General features: G+C 43.9%; 1 protein-coding gene and 1 non-coding gene across 2 annotated transcripts; one reads left to right on the forward strand and one right to left on the reverse strand.

Annotated features, from left to right (window-relative positions):
- Positions 1–1370: 1370 nt before the first annotated feature.
- On the reverse strand, positions 1371–1528 carry LOC123072956 (U1 spliceosomal RNA). Its single transcript, XR_006435494.1, has one exon. It is a non-coding gene; the product is annotated as a U1 spliceosomal RNA (small nuclear RNA).
- A 9745-nt stretch (positions 1529–11273) lies between these two features.
- LOC123066586 (lichenase-2-like) lies at positions 11274–12879 on the forward strand. The gene is made up of 2 exons (XM_044489638.1): positions 11274–11349; positions 11918–12879. The coding sequence occupies exons 1-2, from the start codon at positions 11274–11276 to the stop codon at positions 12877–12879; spliced, it is 1038 nt and encodes a 345-aa protein (XP_044345573.1).
- The last annotated feature ends 12307 nt before the right edge of the window (positions 12880–25186 follow it).

Consider the following 25186-nt stretch of genomic DNA (forward strand, 5'->3'; position numbering starts at 1 on the left):
CTATAAGTGTATGTATGCAGTTGCATAGCCTTCAAATTCTCGTTCATCTAGAGACTATGAACATACATCATCCATACCTTGAGGCAATAGAGTTTGCAACACATGTATATTTGTTGCCTAGGCTTGGAAGTCATCGGGATTCGCACATCCACTTTAGTTCCAGTTACACTAGGAACGTGATTTCTTTTAGCCTTGCTCAGACTGGCGAGTTGGGTGTTGAGGACACCACTCATGTCCAGTAGAGTATGTCATTGAACACGCGATGTTGATGGTCACACAAGATTCTTGGCGACGTGATTTGTCAGTCACAAACAGCAGCGAACAAAATATATCATTATTTATAGAATAGACATGCCATTGTGTCATGACATAGAGTAACCACACCGTTCATATGCACAAAGCACTGGTTTACTCAGCAAGTAATGATGCCCGAGAAAAGGTAAACTTTACATGGGGCTCCTAAAGCACCAGGGACACATGACCAAGATTCGGCTCAAATATTTTTTGTATCACTCGGTGAAAATTTGTTGAAATATGGTGGCCCAGTCAGTGAAAAAATTCGAGACTTATGATGCATCAGTAGAGCTAACATCTTCTATTGCGTCACCATCCAACTCACAACAGTTCGCTCGTGATTAAGGCCATGTTCAGAATCCCACCAGCTCCGTGAAATACCGGGAGTTGCGGAGCCAGAAAACAAGCGCTCCACGTGATCAACTCTGTAACTCCACCTGCTCCGGGAGTGGAGCTATGGAGCATAGGTACTCCGAACAGGGCGTAAATCTACCAATGCTGGCCACTCTTATTTACGAAACGATGCCTTTGCTCTGGACTCTGGTAATTTTTTCGATGGGTTCTCATGAATCAAACATGCTGAAACTTTGTTGGTACCTGCATATGTCTGTCTACTAGTCTTTTGTAAAACCCCAAATCTCTAAGCCTCTGAACTCACCCCGTAGGCCGTAAATTTCTGGTGCGAATGGTAGTAATCTACAAACAGGCTGAGATTTTCATTGACTGAGTCACCATGTTCCTTCTTTGTCTAGCAAAAATTGCTTCTCATTATGGTCGAAAGCTACTAATCTAGCGGCTTGCTTTTTACCCCTCAATCTCATGGATAGACCAGTCAAAATTTTGATTTTCTTTGGCATAAATATTCAATCTACTTGCTTGTTCGTCTAGGCATAAGCATGAAGACAAATCTTGCAACATATTCTTATTCTTAGGAGATGACATTTTCAAAGACTCTGTACTCCTTTGCTGCCTTCTTTTATATCTTGTAAATAATAATAAATATGATCGGAGTTTTTAAAAAAAGATTAACACAATATTACTTTTAGTTGGCCAATAAAATTTAATTTCATAATTTGGTAGGGGCCGCGCGGACGCGTACCCCCTCTATCATAAATTATAACGTCCACTCTCCCAAAGAAGATGGTAGATCAACGCACTCACTACGTGCAATATGAACCATTGATCTAGGCCATGAGCCTTCTTGATCATCCATAGACCCCGTCCAGGTAAGTATGTTTAAAGGTCGCCCTACCCCCTAGCTATATACTCATCTTTACCGAGCCAATCTCGTTATTCTTTCGGTGTGGGACTAAGACAAACGTATTTACTCTGGTGTCCAGGTGTATCTCAAGTTCTCAACCGAACGCTGTCCAGAAGAAAGGTCGAAGGATTCACAGGCGCGGTTACATCTAGCCCATTAACACAAAGCACGGCCTCCTGCAGGGCGTAGTACACCCTGAGATTCCTGCCGTTAGTGAAGAGCTGAGACTTCGTTTCTCATGCTCTGAAGTGAAGAGCTGGTATGGCTAACCACCGACTTGCTTGTTAGAAGGGAGAGAGGGTTGGTGGAATTGTTCGTTGTATTGCTTGAGCCTCGTGGGCGTATATATAGGAGTACAAAGATCAACTTGAAGTACAAGACAAGGTAGGACCGAATCCTAGTCTATCCTATACTTCCTAATTATCAATATACTCAACATCCCCCCGCAGTCACAACGGTAGCGACACAGACGGTGAGACTGGAGAAGAATCCGAAGGCAAGCCGACGGACACCCCCCCACAGTCGTAACGGTCGACGCATCGCGGAGTCGTGGCTGCAGTGAAAACCGACGAGGTTGCTCAAGCAGGCGGTAGCCCTTTGTGTCGTTTGTCGATGTAGCCGAGAGCGTGTGTGGCGGAGCCGTGGTCGAGGTAGCCGTGCGAAGAATGCCGTGGTCGATGTCGAGTCGGGGTGGCCGGTGTCGAGGAAATCGCCATGGAGCCGCGGGCGCAAGGGGGCGCCGAGTTAGCATGGGCGCAGTGGTGTCGAAGTAGTGGTGCGTCGGAGAGGAGATGTTGTTGACGACGCGGCGCGGCGGGTTTGCCAAGCCCGGGGACACATCGTAGACGAAGGCACGCACCTGTGTTGCCAGCACTGGGCATGCGTAAACGGACGAAGACAAAGTTGACGAAGCGCCGACCAGGCTTGCCAGGCCCGGGGACACGTCGTGGATGAAGGCACGCATCAGTGTTGCCAGCACCGGGCATGCGTAGACGAGGGACCTGCACGAGCTGTACGCCATGTCGGAGAAACCGGAGGGGCCAGCAGAGAAGAACTCGACGACGATTGCGGCGTCCATCGGCGCGGGGCCGATGTCACCAACGGTGGTCGGAGTAGACGAAGTGGTCGGGGGAGATGACGACGACGCTGGCGACGGGCTGGTGCTTGGACGAAGACGAAGGAGGTGGACGGGCGGCTGCCACCGCGTCGGGGCGACCGAAGGGCAGACGCGCGAGGCCGCCCAGTCGGTGAAGAAGCTGGCCAATCACGTCGGTGTTGGAGTAGAGGCGCATGGGGTCGACGGTGGCGATGGGCGACGCAAACCGGATCACATAGACCGAAAAAGCAAAAAGTAGACGCCGATCAAAGCGACTGGCGAGAGAGAGAAAACCCGGATCAAAGGATCGGGAAAAAAGACACTCTAGGTCAGTCGGCCAACACGGCGGGCGGACGAACCCTAGGTACGGGCGGCGCGGCCCCCGGCGGCGGTCATGGAGGCCGACCGCCCCGAGGGCGGCGCGCAGGTGCGGAAGTGGCGGCGGCTAGGGTTTAGGATCGACTTGCGATAGATACCATGTTAGAAGGGGGAGAGGGTTGGTGAAATTGTTCGTTGTATTGCTTGAGACTCATGGACGTATATAAACGAGTACAAAGACCAACTTGAAGTACAAGACAAGGCAGGACCGAATCATAGTCTATCCTATACTTCCTAATTATCAATATACTCAACATTGCTAACCACGGGAGGTTCCGACTCCTTTGACATCCGGCCAGTAGCATGACTCGTATACGAGTATGTACATGGCCTATTAATTGTATGCTTATGCGTGTTATTAATTATTCGTCGAGACCATATAAAATAATACATCAGTAAATCTGAAGCCACCATCTAGTCAACACCCGTTGCTACTCGTATCCCATTGATGAAGGTGTGTCGAATATCCGGGCTTAATATCAAACGGACATCACACCAAACCCTAACATCTAAAGCCAGATGCCCAGCCCAGCCACATACCGGGACTGGGTCCCACACCGGACCGACGGACTCTCAGAGGCTGCCGCCGCCATCTTCCAACCGTTCATCTCCAGAGCAGCAACTGACCCGTTGACCTTGCCTGGCCTGCCGTCGACGCCACCACGACGCCAGACAAATCCACCATCCTACACGAACCCGTCCACACACGCCCGTCACCGAACCTCCAAAGCACCATGCCTCTGGGATCCGCCGTCGGCCTTGCGGTGGATGAGACACCGCTCTTCCGCTTGTCCCGTCCAACTAGCACTTGCCACAAAATGACGCCCTCGGGAGGGACAACGGGATAAAAGGTACCATCATCGTCCGATTCGGTAGATCCAGATCTAGGGTTTCCCCCAGAGCATCACGAGTGGGGTGCCACGATCTGCAACTACGATGCCTCGAGAAGGGAACGGCATAATAGACGCCGCCATCATCCTCCATGATCGAAGTCGACGCGATTTTCACCGGAAGTCGCGTCCCCCCAACCTCGCAGCAGGCTGGAACCGGACGAAGCCTCGCTGTGGAGACGAGGCCGTCGTCGGCGCACTGGCAGGGAGCCTCCATCCACCCCTCACCGGTCCTCCTCGCGCCACCGGCCGGCCAAGGCCATACCAAGATGGATCTGGACAGGACACCAGATCTGCAGCCATCGAAGCCACCCATGTGCCGGCGACCTCCACACCGCCGACCATTTAGGTTCCCATCGCCACTGCACAACAGGGTCGCCACCCTTACTGCCGCCCCCGGCCTCCCCGAGTGAGATGCCGCCTCCGTCTCACCGGATTTGCCGCGGCGACCATCCGCCCCTGGATGATGCAGGGCCTGCCGCCACCGCGGCCCTTGCCGGCGGCAGCGGCGGATGTGAAAGGAGGAGCGGGGAGGGTCTGGCGGCGCGGGATCGGGGGCCCCTGGCACCGCCCGAAGGGAGGCGATGCAATGGGAAGGGGAGTCATCGGGGTGAGGTGGCGGCGCTGGATCACGATCCCTTCTAGCCTGGGCCTTGGCAACCTGGTAACTATTGAGATGGAAAAAAATGAAGATAAACCATTTAATGCTACCTTCCAGAAAAATTAGACTACACAACTTTTTCTAGAGAAAAGGCGCTCGTCGTTCCCGATAAGAGCTCAAACCTAGTCCGACTTTGAATTACCAAAGCCATCAATAGACGAGGATTAAATGGTAGCAGCATACAAGACAAAGGGGAAAGACATAAAAAGGAGATACATGGTGCTAAGATCCCGAGAAGAGCTCAAACCTAGTCCGACTTTGAATTAACAAAGCCATCAATAGACGAGGATTAAATGGTAGCAGCATACGACAAAGGGGAAAGACAGAAAAAGGAGATACATGGTGCTAAGTAGAACAACTCCAAGGCCACCAACAGCAGCCAAGAGCACACCATGCCGTTGCCAACGAGCGCAACTATGCCTACACCAACTAACCTACTAAGTCCACGGGAGGAGGACGCCATCGTGTGACTATTGTGATCGCTTACTACCACCAAAGGATCAAACATGGGCAACAAAGATTTGTCTCTGCCGCCGCAAAGGACACTATCTTTTCACCAAGGCTCGATGGGTGCTGCAACGGTGACCAGCAGAGTGGTTCCCCTAGAATGCAAATGAAGGTGCCAAGCTGCCCAAGGAGAGACAACAGGAGCACACCCACAAGCAACGGGAGCCCGACCACCCAAGCACCGTCGTCGGCACTGGCGAGGAAGAACGCCGAACTTGAGATGTCGAATGAAGACACTAAACCACGGAGAAGGCCGAAAAGGGCAGCACCATACATCAGTCAAGGGTAGCAGTCTCCAAAACCCAAGGCATACCACCGGCGCCGGGAAGGACACGTCACCGCGGTTTGGTTTTCTGTTTAGTTTTTTTTTTCTCCTTCATTTTTCCTTTCCTTCTTTGTTTCCGTTTCCTTTCTTAAATGTGTGAACTTTTCAAAATTCTTGTTTTTTTCAAAAATGACGAAAGAAATTTACATTCATGATTTTTTCTTCAAAATTGGTGAACTTTTTTCCAAAATTGATGAGGTTTTTTTTTCACAAATTCGTGAACTATTTTGCAAATGGGCAATTTATTCATTGAAATTGGTAAACTTTTTTATAAAATAGATGAACTTTGTTTCTACATCAACGAGCTTTTTAATTTTTTTTGAAATTTTACAAAATTGACGAACTTTTTAAAAAATTTGTAAACTATTTTCCGAATTTTTGATGAACTTTTTCACAGTCAAATAAGTTTATTACGAGTTTGTGAACTTTGCTTCAAAATTGACTAAGTTTTTGTCAACTTTTTACAAATCAATGGGCTTTCTTCAAATCCACTGAACCTTTGAAATTTTGCTGAACTTTCTTGCATTACTAATTAGTTATATTAAAAATTTATCTAAAAGTCAATGGTCAACCAAGTAAATGTCAACTTGCAATTAAACTCCCTCGTCTTTCTTAATGAGCGTTTTTTGAAAAAAAAATGTACAGTAAAAGATAGCAAACAAAAAAACTTCATGAGCGAGCGAGTGTTTTTTCAAGGGTTCGTGAGCTAGCTATTGAGCCGCGGCCGATGCTCGGATCAAGCGAGCGCCAGCAACTCCTTTCGGTGCCTGAAGCACCGAATAAGAGCTCCCGTACACAAGTAGCGTCACACAAACCTGCGCACACATCCCTTCGTACTCGGCCTCGCCAATTGTTTTGTTTTTGTTTTTTTACCTTCAAAAAATAGGTGCACCAAGTAGAATTTGAACTCCAAACCTCTTGTGCTAAACAAAACGTCCAGACCTCTTGGATTACTTCCACCAGCTATAATCAACTAGGACAGTTCACTTGATCTTCCTAATTACTTCCTTTTTTTTGTGCATCTTCTTGATCTGGTCTTCTCCTTTTTTGTTTTATTTGGCCTTTTCTTCCTCGGTTTTATTGGTTCTTTATTTCTGTATTTCTCTTCTTTTTTTCTTCTCTTAATTTTCTAAAATTTGTGAAGATTTTCCTAAATTCGTGAACTTTTCTTAAATCTGTGAAGTTATTTTTTTAATCATGATTGTTTTTCAAATGAATGAATCTTATTTAATTTGCACACTTTTTTCAAATTCATGAACTTTTTTTGAATTCATAAAAAAATAAAATTGATGAATTTTTTAAATTTCATAGATTTTTTCCAAATTCATGAACTTTTTTGTCAAATGCGTGAAAAAATTTAAATAAATGAACTTTTCAATTTCATGAAAGTTTTTTGTCATATCTTTTTTGAATCGGTGAACTTTTTTTAAACTTGTGAACTTTTCTCAATCTCAGGGTGGGTTCTTAAACTTGGATTTTACCATTCAGTCTATTTAAGAGTTCGGTTAGTAAAACTATAAACAGAAATTAACAAACGAAAGTAGCTAACTGACAATTCGATTAATTGGCTTACTCAGTTCATTGTTTAGTTTAGACCGAGGAAACTCGTCAAATGTGTTGATTTATATTATGATACTTCGTCGCATTATATAGCAGAGCTCTGTGCGCCCATATTCGTAGCTCAGCGGGGTGGGACTAAACTGAGCGTTATGGGCGGCCGGGCGCATGCGTGACCGAAGGCTCGGGAAGGTGGGCCTTAGTGGCTAGGTCAGCCCATGTGGCGTGCACAGAGTGAGCTCCATGCCAGGTTTGAAGGACTTGCAACACCATTTGCATGTTGTGACACATCCGGCCATTTATCGGCCATTTTCACTGAGAAAACCCCAGAAAATGCAAAACTTTTGTCATAGAAGCGGGTGGGCATGACAATGGTAGGAATCAATGCCAGGTTTGATTTCTGACACCGTAGGCAAGTTGCGACACGTCTGAACATTTATCAACCTTTTTCACTGGGAAAACTCCATAAAATGCAAAAAAAACTCATCGAAAAACGTAAACAACTTGGCACGGTGCCTTGAATTAAATATTTTGAGACATTTCAAGGATGTCGGGAAACCACATGCTCTGTGGCGGATTCTTCTACCCTACTCGAACACCCTCCGTTCAACATGCTCTAATTTTGGACATCCTTGAAATGACTTCAACTTTTGCAAGCAGGTGGGCATGCCCATTGTAGGCATCCATGTCAGGTTTAAACAATTTTCGACACCATATCCAAGTTGCGACATGTTCGTCATTTATCGGCCTTTTTCACCAGAAAAACTCCAGAAAATGCACAAAAAAAATCAGAAACCCAAAAAACATGGCATGGTGACTTGAATTTCTCACACAAAGGCCATGGAAAAAATTGGAGTCATTTCAAGGATGTCGAGAAAGAACGTGCTCTTAGGCGGAACCTTCTAGCCAACCCGAACACTCTTTGTTCAACATGGTCAACTTTTGGACATCCTTGAAATGACTCCAACTTTTGCAAGCATGTGGGCATGCCCATTGTAGGCATCCATGTCAAGTTTGAACAATTTCTGTCATGTACACAAGTTACAACACGTCCATCCATTTATCTACCTTTTTTTCACCGGGAAAACTTCAAAAAATGCAATTTGCGAAAAACCAAAACAATTTGGAATGGTGCCTTCAATTGGTCAACAAGGCCATGAATATTTTTTGGAGCCACCTGACAGATGTTGTCAAATAATATGCTCTCAAACACAGCCTTTTGGCCTACCCACACACTTTAAGTTGAACATGGTGTTTTTTGTGCATTCTAAAAATGACCCCAAATTTTGCAAGCAGATGGGTATGCCCATGGTAGATATCAATATCGGGTTTTAACGATAAAAGTACTGAAAATAATAATTTAAACAGTAAATGCATTTTTTTCAAAGAATTTAGTAAAAATATTTGAAGGGAAAAAGAATTTAAAACCATAATTGAAAATACTAACTCAAATATGTTATTATGGTATTCCAAAAAATGTTTCAAATTTCTGGAAAGGTTTCAAAAATAATAATAAAGTTCAAAAAGGAGAAAAATGAATTAAGGAAAAATAGAAGAAAAACGAAAAAATAGAAGAAAAAAAATGCTTAGGCCTTGGCCCAACTAAGCGATGACATCGCGCATGTTGGGCCAGACAAGCACTCGCGGATTTGAAAAAGGTTCACTAGCTCAAAAAATGTCCATATCTTAAAAATATGTTCACAAATTAATAAAATGTTCATAATTAAAATTTTGTTCAAGTATTTTTAGAAAACTTCATGCTCTATCATCCTTAGGAATTTTGGAATGCACGAGCATTTTATTTAGAATTAATGTACAATTTATTAAAATACGAACACTTTTTAATTATTTTTTCGGGAAAACAATATTTTTAAATTTTGAACAATTTATCAAAAGCTCGAGCATTTTTTTGTAAAAGAAAAAAAATCGAATAAATGGAAATAAACCAAAATACAAACAGAAAAAGGAAAAGAGCGCAGGTTTTCTAGAAAAACAATCAAATATCTAAAAATATATTCTCGAATTTGAAAAATGGTTCCTGAGCTTGAAAAAAGTTCAAGGGTTATGCAAAAAAAGTTGCAAATAAATTGAAAATGTTCAATAGGGTATTAGCAAAAAAACTGATTTTTTTTGTGGATTTGGAAAAAGTATATGAAATTTGAAAAAAAGGTCGCGAAGTTAAAAAATATTCACAAATTTGAAAAAAGTTTCGAATTTTTTGAAAATTTACGCATTTGAATAATTCCGAAAAGAAGTAGAACGGAAACAGAAACAGGAAAAAGTAAAAACAAAAGAATATAAAAACCCATGTAAAAACCGAAGGAAAAAATAGCCGGATAGAAAAGGAAAATCAAAGTCTTTCTGTTTAGCGTACAAAGAAGAACTTAGACATAGGAGGTGAGGTATCCGAGGATGTTAAGTAAACCACGAGGTTGGGAGTTCAAATCCTACCTCATTTTTTGAAGGTTAAAAAAGAAAAAAAAATGGGCCAGGCCGAGAACGGATGGGTGTGACGGGTGGGCGGATCGGTTGTGTACGTCTACGTATAACTCATATGTGCCACATATGGAGATGGGTATACCTTATGGTGAAATGACCATATTGCCCTTATACGTTTTGTGAGCGGTGCAGGGAAAGAAAATACGAGGATGAACATTTGGCTCCTCAAACACCACCCGGTGGGTCCGTCTGCGTGTTAGGAAGAAATGGGTCGCTGATAACTGGTTAGGAAGGATATACTCTATATGAATTTTCTTAGGAGGAAGGAGATATGGTGGAGGGGCTTCCAGTTTTGGCGGTTGATCGAGAGGATCGAACATGAGATTCACCTAGGGCTATCCTTCTCGAATGGGAATGGCGGAGGGGCCATGTTTTTTGTTAGATGGTTGGGTGGACGAAACCCCTCTTTGCACGGGGTTCCCTTAGTTGTTTGCCATATGCGTGAATCCGTTGCTATTAATCTCAGAGGTAGTCCAAAATGGGCAATGAAACATCTTGTGTCATGGCTCATTTGGGTGTGAAGGTGTTAGAGTGATCCAATTTACTGGCGACCCTACCTCCTGTGCTGGCCAGTGACCCTGACTCCGTGCATTGGTGCCTTTCTCCATCGGGAGATTTTTTTTGTGGCCTCGGCATACCGTGTGTTGTGCCGGACGCCGGCGATTAAGTGGGTCGCACCACTTTGGAAGGCGCCTCTTCCCTTGAAGATTAATTTTTTTTGTCTGGCAATTGTTGAGGGATTGCCTCCTATCTGGGACGGAGATGCTCAAGCGACATGGCCCGGGTTATGGGTTGTGCCCCTTGTGTGGCGTTCTGGAAAATGGGAGCCCCTCAGGCTTGAGTGCGAGGTGTCGGATCATGCCGGCTTCTTTCAGACCAGACTGATGTAGACCGGAAGGCAAAGACGCGTCTTCTGGCTAATCTTTGTGGCGCTTTCTTGGACAGTATGGACGATACATAATAGGATGGTGATGGAGGGGGTCTTTTCTGCGACGTGCCTCTGACTCTTTCTTCAAATTTCTTGCGTTCCTGCAGCACTGGCGCCTGCTGGCTAGACAACGGGATCATGAGTGCCTAGGCCGGATGCTGGATGCATTACAGGCTACGGCATGTCGACTAGCTTCGCCGGCGACCTCTTGATGTGACGACCACTTGGTGGGATTTTTTATGCCTTCTCTTGTGTTTTCTTTGGGCTTGCTTGTGATGTGGCCCCAACAGACTATGTGTGTCGGTGTGTTGCTACTCTTTGTTGGACTGGTTGGTTGCTTTATTTACAAAGGGGGGCAAAAGCCTATTTTGAGATATTTTGGAGTAATTATGTATGAGAGGGAGATCCAATGATCCGAACCTTATGGATCACCACCCTTATGTATGCGATGGAGATCATGGAGTAATTATGTATGTTCATCTTTGTAGTTTTGGTCTTTAGGCATGATGTTAATTACATATTGATACTAAGGTAGGATATAATTACTTACTTTTTTGAGTAGTTTGGATTGCTTACCACATGTGTCATGTGGTAAATAATTACTTACTTAGCATTGGCATATATATTAGGTATGCTATTAATTAGAAAAAGATGCTAAATGTGTTTTTGCTAAACACACGAGTGGCGTAGACTGTTGGATAGATGAGGTTTAAACGGATGAGATGTGTTAGATCTCCGCAACTCTCTCTTTTTATAGTGATATCTCGTATATATTGACATGGATAGGAGTATTTTATGAAGATAAGACTGATCTTCGTTTGAGGAAACCGCCTCTGATCAGATCATTGTATCAACGTTGTAGAAGGAGAAGACGCCAATGGTGGAAGGCCTTGCTCCTACGCTCCACATGGCATTGCTCCTCGGGCTTGGAGTCTTTGTCTCCATCATTGCAAGTAATAAACTCTGTCTCTCCTCCGATCTTGCAAGTAATTTCTATACTCTTCAAATACATATGTGCTGCCTAAAACACTGTGCATCTTGTGGTGGAAGCTCTGTCGCTCGCCATACAAATTTTGGCGTTATCACCTGCCCAGCCCTACTATAGTCTCTACTGTTTGTAGGTTTTGTCACTAGGCTTACAGGTAGGAAGAAGATAGCTGAACTAGTAAGTTCGCATATTGCTCCTGGTGCACGTTGGTCAATGTTTTCATATTGATTGTAATTAGGGCTCGTGTAATGCTATTATCTTAAAAGTGCGTGTATGATAATTGATGAGTTCGAAGATTGAGAGAGAAAAGAGGGATTTTTTTTGTGAAAAAAAGGTTTATGTTCTGTATAAAGATAAGAAACGAGGTACTATTATCTTGTACGAACGTATATTACGGGAACAACATTTTGTGATGCCATTTAAATTCGGTTTTACAAAGTTGTCATTTTTGTTTCAATAAACCCTTCATGTGTACGTACTGCAGATCTTGTTGTGGTTTTAATTGACACCTGCTCCTATATACAATCTGTAAGGTACGACTACTGCTACTGCACGAGGGGCCTCGGTGGGCGTGTGCTACGGCATGAGCGCCAACAACCTGCCGCCCGCGAGCACCGTCGTCACCATGCTCCGCGACAACGGCATAACGTCGGTGCGCCTCTACGCACCGGACAGTGCAGCGCTGGCCGCCCTCGGAGGCACCGGCATCAGCGTCATGGTCGGCGTGCCCAACAACGTCCTCGCCGACCTGGCCACCAGCGCGCCCGCGGCTGCCGCGTGGGTCCGCGCCAACATCCAGGCCCACCCGGCCGTCTCATTCCGGTACCTCGTCGTCGGCAACGAGGTCGCCGGGGGTGACACGCGGTACGTGGGACCTGCCATGGAGAACGTCCACAGCGCGCTTGCGGCGGCCGGCCTGGGCGGCGCCATCAATGTCACGACGGCGATATCGCAGGCGACCATCGCCGTACATGTCCCGCCGTCCGCCGGCGAGTTCACCGACAAGTCCAAGCCGTTCATGCTCCCCGTGCTGCAGTTCCTGCAGCGCACAGGGGCGCCGCTCCTCGCCAACCTATACCCGTACTTTGTCTACACGTACAAGGCCGCCGGCGACATGGACATCAGCTTCATGCTGTTCACGGCGCCGGGGACGGTGGTGCAGGACGGGAACTACGGGTACCAGAACATGTTCGACGCGACGGTGGACGCGCTGCACGCGGCGGGGGAGCGGCTCGGGGTGAGCGGCGTGGACGTAGTGGTGTCGGAGACGGGATGGCCGTCGGCGGGCGGCGAAGCGGCGTCGGTGGAGAACGCGAGGACGTACAACCAGAACCTGGTGAACCACGTGTGGAAGGGCACGCCGCGGCGGCCGTGGAAGGTGGAGACGTACGTGTTCGCCATGTTCAACGAGAACCTCAAGGAGAACGGCGTGGAGCAGAACTGGGGCCTCTTCTACCCGAGCACCGACAGGGTCTACCCCATCACCTTCATTTGAAATTGATCTCGTACGTCGTCCGTGTCCATGTAGGAGCCCATGGTCACAAGGATGTATATGTCAAATAAATGGCGTCTGTATGTCCGTGCATGGCTTCGTGACTTATACTTGTGCCGCCCACCTATAACAAAGCTCGCACGGAGGCTTCGAGAGGAACGGGGTCAGCCGTTCCAAGTGGGCGACTTCCGGCGATTGTCCGGCGACTGGCGTGATGCCGTCTTCTTCCTCCCCGGTGCAGTTCCCCTTCCTCCTCTGATGTCCTTTCTCCATCCCTTGTTTCCCCTGAACTCCATTTGCTCCATCTCTCTTATCCATACCTGTTGCCTCTCCCAGATCCCCTTTTCTCGTTTCCTCTCTTCAACCAAACTCTTGGCCGGCGTCACTCATCCCTCCTGGATCCAACGTTGCCGCTCCTCCTTCTTTGATCTTCTGTTTCCCTGCTTCTTACAGCCTAGCATCTCTTCGTTCAAAATCGGTACGTCATCCCCGCCATCTTCTTTCCTGTCCTTGTCGTCGATCTCCCCTCACCATCCATTCCCCATCCTTCTCCAGTGCTCAGTATTCCAGTTCGTCCCTGTGCCCCGCCCTTTCCTCTCCACCTGAATCCTAGCGAGGCTTGCTGCTGGCTCTCCCCAACCTCTGCTGCTTGGCTGATTTTTCTAGTTTCCTCCATCAATCAACCCATATCATCAAATAGGTTGGCTGCCAAATCGCCTGTTTAGAAAGGGTTATCGTGTTGGATCGAGCATCTGTGCCAGCCATTAAGACTATTTTGGAGCCATGAAGCTAATTGCGCTGATTTTTAGAGTGGATCTCAGGAGTGGTCAGTTGGAAGAGGATATGAAATTTGATGCTGAAACAGACAGGAATATGACAGATTCTTTTTAGCCTCGGACGCCATGAAAGCGATAGCTTGGAATTGTCGGGGTATGGGTCAGGGTCTTGGCATTGATCGTATCCTTTTCCTGGCTAATTTGATCCGTTCTACTAGAGCCCAGGTAACCTTTGTTTCTGAGATCAAATCTTCTAAGGTTCGATCAATTGATCTTGTTAATAGGTTTGATGTTGCTAATAGCTTTGTTGTTCCTTCTAGAGGTGCTTCCGGTGGGCTATGGCTTATGTGGAATGATGAACTCAAAGTTTCTGTTCATAGTGCCTCTTTTCACTATATTCTAGCTAATGTACTTCATCTAGCTTCAGGTGTCCACTTTTGCTTGATTTGTATATATGGTGACCCCTATCATAGGCAGACTAGTACTATCTGGAGTCAAGTTGCTGCTTTTGTGTATGATAACCTGGGGAAGCCCATGATGTGTATGGGTGATCTTAATGACATTTTGTATGATACAGATGGTTGTAATGGTACCATTAATTATTATCGTTTGTCTGCTTTTCGTTCTCTTGTTAAAAATTGTGGTTTTTTTGATATTGGTTTCAGTGGTCCTGCATACACTTGGCGTAACAAACAACATACGGCTAATCCTATTTATAGACGCCTAGATCGATGCCTGGTTAACTCTGACTGGTGTATGCATTATCCTAATACAAAAGTGCTTAATCTTCCTATTATTCTCAGTGACCATGCTCCCATTCTTGTCTCCACTGATGGTAATTTTGTTAAGCCTAGGCAAACTTTTAAATTTGAAAACTGGTGGTTACTTGAGAAAGATTTTAGCAATTTCGCTAAATCTGCCTGGAATAATTGTACATCTCACTCCTTTGCAACAAAGTCATCTTCTTTGGCAGGTTCTTTGAAAAAGTGGTGCAAGAAGAAAAAGCCTCTTCAGCAAGAACTTTTGGAACTTGAATCAAGTATCAATCAGATTCAGCAGCTTCCTTTGCAGCAGCAAAATCATACTTTGGAAGGCTCTCTCACTCTTAGGTATGAACAAACTCTTTCCAAACTTAATCAGTTTTACAAACAAAGAAGTAAAAAGGGTTGGGCTATGGCTGGTGATCGCAATACTAAATTTTTTCATCAGGCCGTGATCAAAAGAAGAAAAAGGAATACTATTTATTCTGTTAAGGATGAGAATGACGTGATTCATTTTAAGCCTAGTGCTATCACTAATACTTTTGTCAACTATTTTAGATACATCTTCTCCTCGCCTAACAATGACATTGGAAGACCTTTTCTCAATACTCACTTGCCTGTCAACTCTTTGGATCCTACTTATTTTCTGCCTGATAAAAATGAAGTTTTGCAGATTCTTAAAGAGATGAAGTTGAACGCTTCTCCAGGTCCGGATGGTTTTAATGTGGAATTTTATTTGGCTGCTTGGGATTGGATAGGGGAGGAGGTCACTCAACTTGTGATTAACTTTTATCAAACTGGTATTTTACCTCCCCACATTAATGATACCAATATTGCTTTAATCCCAAAGAAGTTAGTTCCTCAGGTTCCTATGGATTATCGTCCCATTAGCCTTTGTAATGTTGTTTATAAAATCATTGCAAAATCGCTAGCTAATAGAATTAAGCCTCATCTTCCGGACTATATTGATCCTGCTCAGCAAGCCTTTATTGAGGGTAGAAGAATTAGTGACAACATTATTATTGCTCAAGAGATTACTCACTCTTTCTCTCTTGCTTCGTGGAATCATCATGCTTTCATGCTAAAAATAGATCTGGCTAAAGCTTTCGATCGCTTAGAGTGGAACTTCATTGTGTCTGCGCTTGCACGTAAAGGGCTGCATTGTCATTTCATTAATTTGGTTCATGCGTGCATTTCTTCACCTACTTTCTCTGTGCTTGTTAATGGGCAGCCTTCGCATAAATTTAGAAGTTTCAGAGGTATTCGTCAAGGCTGTCCCATGTCGCCTTATTTGTTTGTTATTGCTATCAATGAATTGTCTATTGCTCTCAATGAAGCTCTTGCTGCTCAAAATCTTCAAGGAATTTCGCTTGGACCAAATTGCCCTTCTATTCATTCTCTGTTGTTTGCAGATGATTTGTTGGTTTGTGGTCAAGCCACTATTCAGGAAGCCAATGCTATGGCTCAGCTCATTCACCACTTTTGTTCTATTTCAGGTCAAACTCCAAACTGGCCCAAGTCTGCCATTCTTTTTAGTTCTCGAGTTAGCCAACCTACAATGCAGGAGATTAAGCAAGTTTTTCCTGTTTCCTCCTTGGATACCAATTTCACCCATCTTGGTCATCCGCTTATTCTTCCTGCTAAAAATAGAACTGTCGCCTATAACTTTGTTCTTGATAAATTTATGAATAAATTGCCCGCTTACAAAGCCAATATGCTTTCTCATGCTGCGAGGCTTGAATTGATTCGCTCGGTTTTCTCTGCTATTCCTGTTTATTATATGGCTAACATCTTGTTCACAAAGAAGTTTATTGCAAAGCTCACGGCTGTCATTAGAAATTTTTGGTGGACAGGTGTTAGGGAAAATGATTCTACAAGGAGTCTTTGTCTTCGTGCATGGAAAGACATATGCAATTCTAAAGAAGAAGGTGGACTGGGCATAAGAAATTTGAAGGCTATCAATGAGAGTCTTGTTCTTGCAGCTGCTTGGAGAATTGCTAAATCCCCCTTTTCTCAGCTGTATTTAGTTCTTAAGGCTAAATATTTTCATGACTCCTCCATCTGGGTTGCTCTTTCTTCTGCTCCTAAATCTGCTTTTTGGGCTTCGGTTTTAAAAATGATTCCTAAATTAAAAGCTCATTCCTTTTACCAATTAACTCAAGGTAATATCTCTATTTGGAGCACACCTTGGTGCACCCTTTGGGCCTCCATCCATGATCATCTCATTATTCAAGAACCGGACTTTAGATATCCTTCTTTAGTTAAGGATCTTTGGCTCCCTGGACAAAAAAATTGGAATAATGAGCTTGTTCATTTACTTTTCCAGCAACCTATGGCCTCAATTATTCTCCAAACTGATATTATCAATGACGATGGTCCGGATTTGCTTTGTTGGGATCTCACTTCGAATGGTATTTGTTCTTTCAAATCTGCTTATAAGCTTTGTTTGCAGGACATTCATGCAGTTCCCAGGAATGCTCCTTCTGTTCTTTCTTTGGAATTGAAGAATCTTCTCAAGATGGTTTGGAAACAAAAACAGGTTTTGCCTAGGGTACAAACTTTTGCGTGGAGGCTTCTTAGAAGGGCTTTGCCTACAGGTTTGCGAGCTAGTCGATTCTCTGTGCATATATCTAAAAACTGTTGTAGGTGCGGCCATCAGGAGGATGAATCCCATTTATTTTTTCTTTGTCCCTTTGCTCGTGCGGCTTGGTTTGACTATCCTTGGTTTATTAGGTCTGATGTTTTAATCCAAGGTCATACTTCCATGCATTCTATCCTTATTGCCTTGCTTCAAATGGGACATCCTAATGGTTCTATCTCTAACATTCTTAATTTCTTATGGTGTCTTTGGAAGGCTAGAAATGATTTTCTTTTTGACAGGAAAAAGGCTCTTCCTCATCATGTGCACATTGCTACTATGGCCTTGTCCTCTGATTCTTATAATGACTTGCCTCGTTTCTCTAAGATGCAGGTGATGCCACAAGTTCTTTCTCCTCCTGATCATCTTCCTATGCAGGGTCGAACTCTTAAGTCGGATTTGCTCATTACGGGGACCAAAATATTTTCTGACGCTGCTTTCAGAAGTTCAAAAGTTCCTGGTCTATTACAGGGAGCAGTTGCTACTGGAATAGGGGTCTATCTTGTTTTGCCTCAAGATCGTTTTGAAATCAATGTGCAAATTCAAGCATCAGCTCCTCCCACTACTTCTCCTCTACATGCAGAAGCTCTGGCTCTTTCTTTTGCAGCTCAAGTGGCTAATAAGCTCAATATTTGGCAGCCAACCTTTCTCATGGATTGTTTCTCTTTATCTTTGGTGGCTGCTACCGGCAAGATTATGGAATCTACCACCCCTTGGAGCATCAGGAAGCCTTTGGCTGATTTCTTCAAGCATGCTAACAGCTTGCAACCTCGAGTGTTTCACATTTCTAGGGAAATTAATGGCATAGCACACAATGTAGCTCACCAGGTTCTTCATTCTAGGGTTGAACCTCAAGTTTGTTTCTTTGCTTCAGCTCATAGACATAGTTCCTGTCCTGTGCTGTCTCTTCTCTCAAATTTTCAGGTTCAGGAGTTTGTAATTCACGCTGTACACTGTTTCTGAGATGAAATGAATTTGGCGCTTCGAGCGCCTTTTGTTGTTCAAAAAAAAAAGCTCGCACAAGTGTGTGCCTTGAAAACAATTTACAGTGAACTATTTTTTTCAAATAAATTGGCGAGCTTCTGGTATTATTAAATATACCGTTCTGGCCTAAAAAGAAGAAAAATATCCTTTTTAGGAACTTAGGATAGGTTTGATGAAAACCATCTCGCCGTTGGATCAAATTTAACTTCCCTAGAACTAACTTGGATATCTTCCTAATATTTATTTGTCTTGCCCATACATTTAAGACAGCATAATGAGCTCAGCTAGCTGATTGGCGGGTAATTGCTCCAGCAAATGTCGGGTCTTAAAATTAATTTCCATAAAAGTGAACTTTTCTGGTTTGGAGAAGCCGTTGAGGTGGTGGCCGATTATGCTGACTTGTTCGGTTGCACACATGGCCAATTCCCGATTAAATATCTGGAAATACCGATTCATTATCGGCGTCTCATCATTGCAGAGTGGAAGCATGTAGAGGAGCGGCTAGAGAAATGTTTGAGCAGTTGAAAAGGCAAATTGCTCTCAGTTGGAGGACGGTTGGTTTTGATTAACTCTGTCATCACAAATATGGTTCTTTATATGTTCTCTTTCTTCCAACTCCCAAAAGTGGTCCTGCAAGGACTGGACTATTTTAGATCCAGATTCTTTTGACAAGGAGATGGTGAAAAGAAAAAAATACAGGTTGGCCAAATAGAGTGTGGTTAATTTGTAGGCCAAAAGAACAAGGTGGCCTTGGAATTCATGACCTGAAAATCAAGAATGAGGCCCTACTTAGTAAGTGGTTTAAACTTCTTACTGAGGATGATGTTTGGCAAACCATGTTGCGCAACAAGTATCTAGGTCAAAAGGCGGTGTCTCGGGCATATTGCAAACCTGGTGACTCGCACTTTTGGGCTGGTCTAATGGCAGCAAAGAAACATCTCTTTCGCTTTGGGTCTTTCACGATAAATGACAGGGTCGGAGATTCATTTCTGAGAAGACATCTGGCTAAGCAATGCCAGTCTCCGAGAAAAATATCCAGCCTTGTACAACATCGCTCGCGATAAGAATAAAACTATTGCGCAGGTGCTCAGTTCATTCCCGCCCAATATTTCGTTTAGGAGGGATTTGATTGGCCCCCGACTTACATCATGGCATAATCTTTTATCCCGTCTGGATTTGATCAATTTGACACAAGGTCGGGATGTGTTTCGCTGGAACCTTATTGCATCGGGGTCTTTCACAGTAGACTCTATGTACCATGCGCTCACGCATTTTGAGGTACCAGTGAGTAATAACAAGAAAATCTACAAGTCAAAGATTTCACTAAAAGTTAAAATCTTCATGTGGTATCTTCGTAGGAGAGTTGTTCTAACCAAAGACAATCTCGCACGGCACAACTGGCCAGGAAGTAAGAAGTGTTGTTTTTGCACTCATGAAGAGACAATCAAACACCTCTTTTTCCAATGCAAGTTTGTACGTTCTATGTGGTCAGTCATCCAAATAGCGTCAAATTTGTATCCGCCCACAAGTGTCGCCAATATTTTTGATCATTGGTTGGATGGTATTCCAGATAGGTTGAAAACGCTAATAAGGGTGGGAGCGTATGCCTTACTATGGTCGCTTTGGCTATGTAGAAATGATTTGGTTTTCAATAACAAAAATGCTTCTCTTTTTCAGGTTATTTTCCATTATACGCACTCGCTTCATACGTGGACTACGCTACAAAGGGTGCAGTACCAACTGTTGTTCAAGGCGGTGTGTATGCGGTTGGAGCAGGTGGCTACGGAGGTTTTTACCCAACATGGGTGGCAGCATAATCTCCGGGTCGGTCCACCACCCCTTTCGACATAGGCATAGTGTCGGTCTATATGACTCTACCGTCGTCCATTTGTCTTTTTTTTCTTTTTATCGGACTTTAGGTGATTGATTGTGTGCATTTTAGTTATGCAGAGGCCTGGTGTTACTCATAATGCTTTGTATCAACTTGATGCTACTTTTTGAGATAATAAAAACATCCTTTATCGAAAAATGTCCCCACACGATCAAATTTAGACCACTTATTTTGTTTTGGAGTATTTGGAACTTACTACTAAGTGTTTTTTTATTATCTTTCCATGAATATTCTATTTTTTAAAGGGTGTCAATGAATATTCTAATCGGAATGGAAATTGGCACTATAAAAAAACTTAGTACCTGCTTAAAAAAATCTTGGTCCACCTTTTGTAATTTGATTTGAAACTTCTAAATTTATTGACATTTAAAATAAATCTTGGCCGGACTTTCAGAATTTTAAACTTTTCAAATTTCAAAAAAATTAACTTCTTGACGCTTTGAAGTTTCAAGATTTGGCAACTCCCACAAAAGGAAAAAATATATAATGTGTGCGGACCCGTCCAAGGAAGAGAAGGAATAAAAGAGACAGAGAGAAATTCATGTGTCCCCCCTTCCTACCGCATTCCAACAAGTGTGCGTCCCAAGTCACCCTCAGAGTAACCACATACTCCCTCCTACCCAAAATATAAAGCGCCATTTGACTTTTTGCGTCTCCGTTGCACAACTTTGACTATGATTTTCACGTATTGTATGTCCATAAAATCAGTATACAGACATCTGAAATAAAATTGTTTTGCAAGAAAAAAATGGCAATGCCATTTATACATGTTCAATTCATGTACTTTGGTACTCCCTCCGTTCCACAATGGGCGCACTACATTGTGGAATGGAGGGAGTATATATTAGTAGTCAAAGTCATAAATCAAAGACCCTGCAAAGTCAATCATGCCTTATATTTTGGGAAGGAGGGAGTATTAATTACCATTTAAAATCCTTCTTTTCACATTACTTGAAATTTATGACAAATTTCTCGGTCCTTGGTCACGAAATTGTGCTCCAAGGGGCCCAAGGAGGGGCAGACGTGACGGTTTGCCCAATGTTGAAAATATCGCATATCTCACAACAACAAGTATATGACTACAAAATTCTAAAAAAAATAGTTCTCCTGGTTGCAGGGCGGTATAAATGAAAACCTAAGGTAAGCTATATATATTCCTACAGAAAAACACATGTGCATGTCATTGCTGAATTAGAGCTATACATATTGTAATGTTGGCCCCTTAACAAATTGAATGGGTTTAGATTGGGTATTAAAGACTAGTTTGCAATTCAAACATTATTATCATAGCATTTGAGCCCTCAAAGAAGTTTTGACCAAAATGGTTGACTTACGCCAAATGTGATAAAAATGGGCATTACATGTTCTTCATCTAAAGGAAATTTGAGAAAGACAAGAAACTGAATAACTATATTTTGAAGAAGCCTCTTTTTCATATATTTTTATAGTTTCTTATTTTCCCATTTGTGTACTTATATAGAACTACTGCATTGGTGTGTTAGAAGAAATGTTTCTTTAGAGATTTTTTTACCCTTTCGCGCATGTTGTTATTTCCTTTTACCTTTTCATTCTACTACATTTAAGCAATCTATGAAATTCCTCCATGAATATTTGTGACATGGAAGACACATGGTGTTGATATGGCCCTAACATGTATATAGGCCAATTTGGTCAAAATCACTATGAGGTATCATAAGTTTATGATATCATAAACTGTATGAGAAAGCAATCCAGTCCAGGACAAACTCTAAGTACTGGTTGTTGCAGACGTGTAAGCTTGCAGGGGAAACATGATGGGTGCCCAAGGAAGTTTGGTAATCATCACTTACACTTGGTAGAAGTCTTACGTGACACCAGCTTGGTCTAGACTCTAGATCATCAGCGGGGCCAAAATTTCGGAGCAATGTGATTGTGTTGGTGATGCTTACACTTACACCCTGATCTGCGTTGCAGAAGAAATCTATCTTCTCTTTTTGAGGGGAAAGAAATTCATCAGATTGGGAGGCCTTGATGCTGGAATTTAGTCTATTTTGGGACAGCCCAATAACTATTTCAGAAATTCCTAAATAAATCCTAGAGGCCCATTTAGCCCATTTGTGCAAGGCAAGGGATACTACTAAAATTTAGTCCCACATTGCTAGTTGAGTGGGAGTTGGACCATAAGGGAGGTTCTTTCCCCACTTGTATGAGCATGAGAACAAGAGGGACATCCACACGCGCTCCTCCCCCGCCGCGCCGCGCCGCGTCGCGGGTTGCGGGAATGAGCCGAGCCGATGTCTAAATTTTTGCCACGCACTACGGGTATACGAAAGGTCACTCGGAAGCTAAAACATTTTTCTGTCTCTGGACACTGAATTCGAACGGCGTGCCTCTTCGGCTGCTGCATGTTCATTTCGTCTCCCGCGTTCCCTTCAGCTCCCGGCGCAGCCTCTCACCTCCTTCTCTTGCACCTATAAAAGGGAGGCCGCTCCTCCCAGAGAGAGGCACCAGAACTTCTCCTTCCTCTCGCCACCGGTTCCAATCTCTTCGCTACTGTTGTCTTCCTCATCCCGGCTTGCGGCGTGCACCGCGAGTCGGGACAGTAGGCCTCCGAAACCGCACCTCTTTGAGTCTTGTAAGGGAGAAGGGTGATAAGGTTTTTGGGGACCGCTCTGCGCGACTATTGACTTCTTCGTCACGGACGCCTCGGACTCCGACAACTACTTCCCCGACGATGACTACTTCCCCGACGTCGACAACCTCCTCAACGACATGGAGGACACCGACCCCAAGTCCAGTGCCTCTGCTTCGGCTGCTGTCCAGTACGTGTTCTTGTTTTTGCTGTTAGAGGTCCTGCCATAGTTCTTTCTTCTAGTGTTTACCCTACACATGTTAGGATCTACCTCATATATGCATCTTGATCTACTGTCTGCTCGAGAGATGATCGTTTCTAGCTCATATATGAAGATGTTGTTTACCTTCTCTTTGTCAAATCGCATGGCTTGTTTTATCACTGCTACACTAGTCATGCTTTATCTAGTATTTCTGTTAATAAAATCACTCGGTAAATTGCTCATATTTCCAACAATCCAAAAACCTTATTATAGGCAATTCACCTCGAATGGTTTTGCTGCTTCCATGAGACCTCCTATGTTTGAGGGTATCCACTATAAGAGGTGGCGCGTGAGAGCAGTCTTATGGTTTCAAACCATGAGTTGCTATGACGCCACTCTTGGTAGACCTGAAGGAGAACTTGATGCTCAACAGGCACAAGCCTTTCAGAAAATGGATACTTTGTTTAAGCCTGCTCTCTTGAGTGTTCTTGGTGAGCACATAGTTGATGCTTATGCGTCAATTGATAATGGAAAAGATATGTGGGATGCACTCGAGGCCAAGTTTGGGGTCTCGGATGCTGGCACTGAGCTGTACATCATGGAGCAATTCCATGACTACAGGATGACTGAAGAGCGCTCCGTGGTTGAGCAAGCTCATGAGATACAGTCATTTGCTAGAGAACTTGAGCACTTCAATTGTATCCTACCGGACAAGTTTGTTGCCGGGGGTATCATCACTACGCTTCCTCCTTCATGGAGGAACTTTGCTACCTTACTGAAGCATAAGAGACATGAGTTTTCCGTTCCGGATCTCATTTGTACTCTTGATGTGGAAGAAAAGGCGAGAGCAAAGGACACACGTGATCGAGGTATTGAGGGAGGATCTAGTGCCAATCTGGTATAGAAGAAAAATTTCCAGTCCCACAAGTTCAAGGACAAGGGCAAGCTTGATGGTAAAGCAAAGTTTGATGGGAAGAACAAGGCTGTACAACACACGAACTTCAAGAAGAAGAGTGACAAGAAGAAAGGTGCTTGTCATGTGTGTGGAGATCCTGATCATTGGGCTCCTAGTTGTCCTAATCGCTATGACAATCGTCATCCTGGGAAAGGTGGCAAGACCGCTAATGTTGTCATCGGAGACATTGACATGAAGGATGCTGGGTATGGTATATGTCCCACTATTCTTTCAGTATGTCATTCTCCTGATTGGTTGATTGACACGGGTGCTAATGTGCATGTATGCGGTGATATTTCCATGTTTTCGTCTTATCAGACCGCAGGCACTTCAACCATGCTGATGGGCAGCGGTTCAAGTACTTCTGTTGGTGGTGTTGGCACGGTCGATTTGAAGTTTACTTCGGGGAAGATCGTGCGGCTGAAGAACGTGCATTATGTCCCCTCCATCAATAAAAATCTTGTTAGTGGATCTCTTCTGTGTAGAGATGCCTACAAGCTTGTCTTTGAGTCAAATAAATTTGTAATATCCAAGTATGGAACCTTTGTTGGTAAAGGCTATGAGTCAGGAGGCCTATTTCGTTTATCTTTATCAGACGTTTGCAATAAAGTTGTTAATCATATTTGCAACAATAGTGAATCAAATGTGTGGCATTCACGTCTCTGTCATGTTAACTTTGGTTGCATGTCGCGACTAGCGAAGTTAAACTTAATCCCTAGTTTCACCACTGTCAAGGGATCTAAGTGTCAAGTGTGTGCGCAAGCTAAGCAACCTCGTAAGTCTCACGTGACTGCGGAGAAGAGAAATCTTGCACCACTAGAACTTATACATTCAGATCTATGTGAAATGAATGGTGTTTTGACAAAAGGTGGAAAGAAATATTTCATGATGTTAATTGACGACTCCACTAGATATTGCTGTGTGTATCTTCTAAAATCTAAGGATGAGGCTTTGAACTTTTTCAAGATCTATAAAGCTAAAGATGAAAACCAACTTGATCGGAAAATCAAGAGGCTTAGGTCCGACCGTGGTGGAGAGTATTTTTCCAATGAATTTGATGCTTTTTGTGTGGAACATGGTATAATCCATGAGAGGACGCCTCCCTACTCACCTCAGTCAAATGGGGTGGCCGAAAGATAGAACCGTACTCTAACTGATTTGGTTAACGCCATGTTAGACACACCGGCTCTCTCCAAGGCTTGGTGGGGGGAGGCGATATTGACAACATGTCATGTCCTAAGTCGAGTCCCCACAAAGAAAAAAGAGATAACTCCATTCGAGGAATGGGAGAAGAAAAGATTAAAACTCTCTTATCTGTGAACATGGGGTTGTTTGGCGAAAGTCAATGTTCCAATTCCAAAGAAGCGGAAGCTTGGACCAAAGACTGTGGATTGTGTTTTCCTGGGATATGCTTTTCATAGCATTGGTTATAGATTCTTGGTTGTAAAATCTGAGGTACCCGACATGCATGTCGGTACGATCATGGAGTCGA

The sequence above is a fragment of the Triticum aestivum genome, chromosome 3B (assembly GCF_018294505.1).
Source record: "Triticum aestivum cultivar Chinese Spring chromosome 3B, IWGSC CS RefSeq v2.1, whole genome shotgun sequence".
NCBI classification, from domain to species: domain Eukaryota; kingdom Viridiplantae; phylum Streptophyta; class Magnoliopsida; order Poales; family Poaceae; genus Triticum; species Triticum aestivum.